Source organism: Pangasianodon hypophthalmus, chromosome 18 (assembly GCF_027358585.1).
Source record: "Pangasianodon hypophthalmus isolate fPanHyp1 chromosome 18, fPanHyp1.pri, whole genome shotgun sequence".
In the NCBI taxonomy this organism is placed as follows: Eukaryota; Metazoa; Chordata; class Actinopteri; order Siluriformes; family Pangasiidae; genus Pangasianodon; species Pangasianodon hypophthalmus.
The window spans coordinates 3,758,717-3,765,147 of record NC_069727.1 but is presented as its reverse complement, the minus strand read 5'-3'; the positions used below and the strand labels follow the sequence as shown (position 1 = coordinate 3,765,147).

Genomic DNA, 6,431 nt, shown 5'->3' with positions numbered 1-6,431 from the left:
GTGTTGTTTATGTAGCGTCATGGACCTGGAGGAACGTTGTTTCTTTTCACTGTGTACTTTACCAGCTGTATGGCTGAAATGTCAGTAAAGCCACTTGACTTGATCTATCTATCTTTTTAATATAAATAATATTTAGAAAGAATCAAAATCATGCATTTTTACGTAAAATTTTGAGAAATTAAAAAATATTTAAAAAAAAATAAAATATATATAAAAAAAAAAAAATCAAAACGTCAGTAAGTTTTACTTTGTTTATTTATTTATTTACTTACTTACTTACCCACAATTCTGTGTAACCGGAAGTGGCAGGTCTCCACCGGGGGGCGCTTGAAGCAAAGTGAGCTCGCGCGCTTGAAAAGGCGGGAGGGAGCGTCCGCCATTTTGTTCGAAGTCCCCTTCGTGTCGGACACTAGACCACTTCGCGCCGGCAGGAAACACAACTTTTTAGGCATGGATCACGCTTTTTACGTGGTGCAGTCGCCACCGGAAGATCCCACGATAAGCCCAGATTTCACGTATAAGAGTAAGTAGGAGGAAAATCGGCGTATTTTTCGGCGTATTCAGCGTTTTGGTTTTTTTTGTCTTTTATTATTGCGCTCGCGCGCGGCGGCGGCCGCCATGTTGACTAGCTAGCGAGTAGACTCCAGAGCGGGCTCGCGCACTTGCTTCATGGCGGCTGCGTAAAAGCGCAGACTGCTGCACTTACTCTCAGCATTTCATGGTTTATTTCATGTTTTTAATCAACTCATGCGAATATAAGTAGGGTATAACCGGCTATAACCTCTTTAAGTTATCTTTTTTTTAAAAAAAATTATAAATTTATGCCTCTGTATTGATAGACACTAATCACTGAGGCGCTGCTTAGCAACGAAGTGTTATTGATTTTATTAAAAATCCTGACAGGAATTTTAGACAAAAAAAAATGCTTCATAAATGTAGAAGGTAATTTAATAATAATAATAATAATAATAATAAGGCTACTGCAGAAAAAATGCACAAGAGGAGAAAAATAATTAAACTGTATATCTGGTTATTATATGTTTGCAGCTAAGATTTATTTATTTATTTATTTATTTATTACAATAATCAGATTGTGTCCCTTTAGTAAACTGTCTTGAATCCTTAAATAAAAAAATAAATAATAATAATTTTTATTAATATAGCACTTTTTATGTTGAGTCTCAAATGTCAAGGTGCTTTATATAAAAGTTTTTAAAAAAAATTAAACAGAATAAAAAATACATATGGATTAAAGAACATAAAAAAAAAGATTAAAAATATTTTTTTAAAATTTGTAAATAAATATGGCATCAAAGTTTATGATTGATAAAACAACCAGAATATCATTTTATTTTTTATTTTACTTTGTGCCTGTAAATAACTGTAAAAGAAAATCGACATGATACCAAAATAATGATCTCAAAGTTACAGAAACCTGATCGAATAAATTATTATTATTATTATTATTATTATTATTTTAATTTACTTTATAAATGGAGTTTGTGGTTTTAAATGAAACCAGCTGAATATTATTGGAATATTATATTAATATAATTTAATATTATTCTACTCCTGTTAATACCAATAAATTCTCTCATGACATTAAAAGTGCATCAAACTCATTAAAAATAAACGTCGATTTCAGGATGAGGTGTTTAAGATATTTACTTTATCTTTATTTCCAAAAATAAAAAAGTGAGTGTCTGTAGAAGTTAATAACATTAATAACAGTGTTAATAACATTGAAATGTCGTCCCGGGTTGCCAGATCTGTATAAACTCAGCCCAGTGTGTTATTAATGAAAGCCTGCTTTAAAATTGCTCTTCCTAAAACTCTGTTTCAAGCTGTTTCAAAACACACACACACACACACACACATTCCCATTAAGTTACTTTATCCCAAAATAGTCTTGTATGATTAGAGATATTGTCAGTCGGTAAGCGGTTTTACTGACACGCAGCGTAATTCACACAGTAAAAGTAGATTGTGCTTCGTACGCTTTAACGTAAAGTTTATTATTTCTGCTGATGCACAGTTTCATCTCACTATTATTCGTGTGAAATCTTATTTTTACAGTTTGAACTGAAAAAAACAAGGAAAACAAACTGCATATTTGACCTACAGAAAATGAATTAAAGTTAATCTCACGTTAATCTCACGTTAATCTCACGTTAATCTCACGTATGCCGAATGTAAAAGCAGTCAGTGACGTATAACCAGTAGCTGTCGCTGATCCTTGATGAACGATGTTATCGTTCATTTTAGGAAAAAAATAAATGTATAGAAAGTTACAGAAATTGTACTTCAGAATTTACTTTGTTACTTATCCTAACAGTGACAGTAAAATAATCTGAGTCATTGATTCAGTGATTCGTGTAGATTATAAATATTAGCAACAACAACAAAAAAAAAAGAGCAAGGACAGCAGGAAGTTGAAATGAGTTCCTGACAAACTGTGATGTGATCATGTGAAAGAAAAACAGGATGAGGTTATACGTAGGATGTGTTTTAATAAGAGCGTCTGTTTATATACAGAATGTAAAGTGGAACTAAAACGGTTTTCATTTCAAATTATTGATGGAAAAAAGTTTAAATCTTTCCGCTTCTTCGCGGGCAGCCGATAACGAGAGATTACGGCGAGCAGCGCGGGGCAGAGGACAGACGTGAACTTGGACTTCTGCATTTTGTATTTTTAAAACTGCAGACTTGAAGTGTTGTTTTTTTTTTTTTTATTCTGATGGAGCTTTTGAAAAATGTGGGGGATGATGAGAATAAGATTAGTGCAAGAGTTTAAATATAAAAAAAAAAAAAAAGAGGAAATGAGAAACAGTTTACTATGACAACCTTACTGTAAAACGGTCTTACGCATGAAAATGTCATCAGTAATTTTATTATTATTTTTTTTTATGTCTGCATTATTTAAATGAGGGATTTGGACAAAGTACATATTTTAAAGTGTAAATGTATTTATCTATGATATTAAAAGACCTTTATTTTGTTTTTCCAAAAGTGTCTGAAGCCGAGCTGGTGAAGTTTGTGAGGTTACGCGCCGCCAACGATGCTCTCTTCACCGGGAAGAGGAATACGTCGGTCATTGCATGGAGGTACTAATAGTGGCATTATAACCCTTCATAACACACACACACACACACACAGAGCTTATAATACAGCTATACCTCTGTTATTATGCACCAGACTTAGTGATGTGTGTGTGTGTGTGTGTGCGCTCGTGTTACAGGGCCATCTTGAAAGAGATGGGAATCCATAGGAAGATGTCGACCAGTCAGGCGAGAAAGAAGTGGGAAAATCTCAAAAAGAAATACAAGGTACATTTTTACAATATCAGTCTAATCCGGTTATATCACATAAACACCCAGTAACACGCGACGTAACGGCGCTCAGGTGTTCCTCTATCGCTTAATCAATATCATATATTTGATTTGGTTTTGGGTAAAATGACGCATCATGTTGTTTATTACAGAATTATAAAGTTGTGGATGAGTTAATTAGCTCAAACAAAGCTGGAACTGTTTCGTTTTTCAGACAAATGGTCAGATACTGAACATTGTCAGGGTTAGAATATAGGATTAGGATCAGATTAGTTATATTTAGGTAAAAATAATTGCCTTAAAGCCTCTGATAAACCCCAGTTACTGACGCTGTGTTCACGCTAGGAAGTGACAAGTCTCTCGTGTCACTCGTAGCTTGTCTTTGGTGGCTGTGTAGAGACTGATGTCGCTTGTGAGCGTCCCGTGTTTTTAGTTCCTGTGAGAAACGGTGGTAGAAAAAATCCCAATTCTACCTCTAACTAGTTAAACACAAATTAAATAAGGCACTAATCAGCAAAGCAAGCTAACTGAACTAGCTCCGTACACTTACCAGAGGCATGAACGATCTCTGTTACTTCCTTCCAAACTGTATTTTTCTTCATAATGTTTCAATACATTTAATACATTTAATGAGAGATGAAACCACGGCGAGGATTTCCATTTTTCTGTGTTAAACTGTAAATGAGAACGAAATACAAGCAGGAACTAAGAGCTGAAGAAGCAGATTAAAAAAAAAAACAACAAATTGCTTGTGTAATCTTGCACAATAAAATATAAGGTGTTCTGGGAGGATTTTGTTCAAACATTTAATATTTTCTAGAGAGATTCGTTCTACTGACAGCCAGATTGTGCTTTGGCTGAGACTGAGAGTGTAGAGTTTTCCTTTTGTCTGAATGTTTATCCTACGTCTCTGTCCGTCAGCTATGAAATAACTAATAGCCCAGACACACACTCGGCATGTCCTAGGCTCCTGGGCTTCTGATCTGTCCACTCTGGATTGCCTTAAAGCCTCTGATCAACATCCGTTACTACACTAAGAGGATGTCTGTATCGAGTATCAGCTCTGATATTAGCGTGGCATTAAAGATGGGAAAAAATGGGCTTGATGCTTCTTTAGTGGAAAAACAAGCAAATTGAACAATAAGGTGTTCGGTTGTTTTGTTACATTTCATCTTCTAGTATTTCTTCATCAATGTACCAGTCGTCATAGAGCTAAAGAATAAGTTTTACTGTAGTATTAATAATTGGATGAGTGGATTTAGATCTATATTATAATTACAATAATTACGTTATTAGATCATCTGCTGCCGTTCCTCCTACAGGAAATGAAGAACCCTCCACCAGGCATCACGGTGAACCCAACCAACTGGCAGTGGTTCTCCCTGATGGAGGACGCCATGGAGGGCAGGCTGAACGACAGCGAGGCCTTGGTGTCCACCATGTCGCTGGGCGAGGACAGCGACTACCGGCCCGACAAACCCAGGAGACGAGGCCGCGACTCGTTCCGCAGCGACGTCGAGCTCCTCGTCGACGGAGAAGACACGGGGCTCTCGGGTGACACGGGACGAGAGCTGGGCAGCGACCGAGACGACATGGAGCACGAGAGGGCGTTGCTCGAGAGCGACCGGTCGGCTCTAGACAGCGAGAGGATGGTGCTGGAACGAGAGAAGATGGTCCTGGACAGGGAGCGAGCCGGGCTGGAGAGGGAGCTCGCCGCGCTGGACCGGGACAGAGCGTCCCTGGAGAGGGAGAAAGCCGCCGTGGAGCGGGACAGAGCCTCCGTGGAGCACGAGCGCGCTCAGCTGGAGAAGAAGAGGGCTGAGATGGACAGAGAGAGAGCGAGGCTGGAGAGAGACAGAGCGGCACTGGAGAGACAGAGAGCAGGCATCGGAGGAGACGTAATCGACAATCAGGAGGGACCCGAGAAAGCGGCGGAGGAGGAAATAGAGCTAGCGTCCATACAGAGGAGACAGAAATTCCTCGATTTATTCGAGAAGCTGATTGAAAACTTCTGAAAGGTTTCTGATGGAAGAATTGGCTTCTTGTTATCCTGAGTGTAATTTTTTATTTTTTTTTGGAAGATGCTGTATGATTTGCCAGGCTTGAAGTTTTTTTTTTTGTCATTGTTTTTGTTTTTGTTTTTGTTTTTGTGGTATCCTACTGATGTGAACGGCAGACGTGTCCGAGACGTGTTCAGGGTCTGAACTAGAGTTCTCCTCAGTTAGGCTGTCAATGAAAAACGTTAAGCCACCTCTGTTTTGGAGAGGTCATCCAAACAACTTTTATTCAATTGTGGTATTTTCATACAAAGCACATATGAACCAGGTTTAGCATCTCTCGCCCTCACACAGTACAATAGCTCTGAAGTGTTAACTTGAAGGCTCTTGCCCCGTGGACAAAAACAAATAATTTGTTCTGATTTAATTATATACCAAATATTGCAGTTCATGTGGAAAAAAAAAAATCACGATTTATGTTTTTATATTACAATACAGACTTTACAACAAAAATGTTTATGTTGATGCTTCTTTTATTGCATTAGATAATAAATTTTACCTTTCAAAATTCAGTGAGCACCAGCTGTGACTGATTTTACGCTAGTGTTAAACAGATTTCAACAACAATTATATGAATATTAACAATATATCATTTATTATTATTTATTTAATTTTTTTTTTTACAAAACACATTTCATTTGTCTGGGTATCATTTCCAGTCCAAAATACAAAACAAGTAAAATACATTAAAGGTTTGAATTTTCTTTTCTTTTTTTTTTTTCCAGATCAGGAGTTTGCATATGCGCCGTCTAATTTTTTATTTTTTAAATTTTTTTCCCCTTCCAAAAATTTTCTGATTATTTTTTCCAGATTTCATGAATCTGATTGTTCTTAAATATTCACCCACACATCATCTTTAATTTGTCATATTTAACATTTAAACATGTTAAATGATGTGTTTATATTGCACATGTGGGGGGGGGAAAGGAACTTTACTGAGAGGAACAACCAGCTGACGTGTGTGTGTGTGTGTGTGTGTGTGTGTGTGTGTGTGTGTGTGTATAGAAAACCTCTTGTATAAGACAGCCATTCATACAAGTGTTTA

At 37.0% G+C, this 6,431-nt stretch overlaps 1 protein-coding gene across 1 annotated transcript; it reads left to right on the top strand.

Annotated features, from left to right (window-relative positions):
• The first annotated feature begins 286 nt into the window (after nucleotides 1-286).
• On the top strand, nucleotides 287-6,373 carry si:dkeyp-38g8.5 (uncharacterized protein LOC568385 homolog). Its single transcript, XM_026922794.3, has 4 exons — nucleotides 287-523; nucleotides 3,011-3,104; nucleotides 3,239-3,326; nucleotides 4,652-6,373. The coding sequence occupies exons 1-4, from the start codon at nucleotides 451-453 to the stop codon at nucleotides 5,342-5,344; spliced, it is 948 nt and encodes a 315-aa protein (XP_026778595.1). The 5' UTR covers nucleotides 287-450; the 3' UTR covers nucleotides 5,345-6,373.
• The last annotated feature ends 58 nt before the right edge of the window (nucleotides 6,374-6,431 follow it).

Excerpts from the sequence above, each read along its gene's own strand:
- si:dkeyp-38g8.5 (XM_026922794.3), top strand. The coding sequence starts at position 451 with ATGGATCACGCTTTTTACGTGGTGCAGTCGCCACCGGAAGATCCCACG. Across the intron at positions 524-3,010 it reads CCCAGATTTCACGTATAAGA|TGTCTGAAGCCGAGCTGGTG; the intron begins GTAAGTAGGAGG and ends TTTTTCCAAAAG. Across the intron at positions 3,327-4,651 it reads ATCTCAAAAAGAAATACAAG|GAAATGAAGAACCCTCCACC; the intron begins GTACATTTTTAC and ends TTCCTCCTACAG.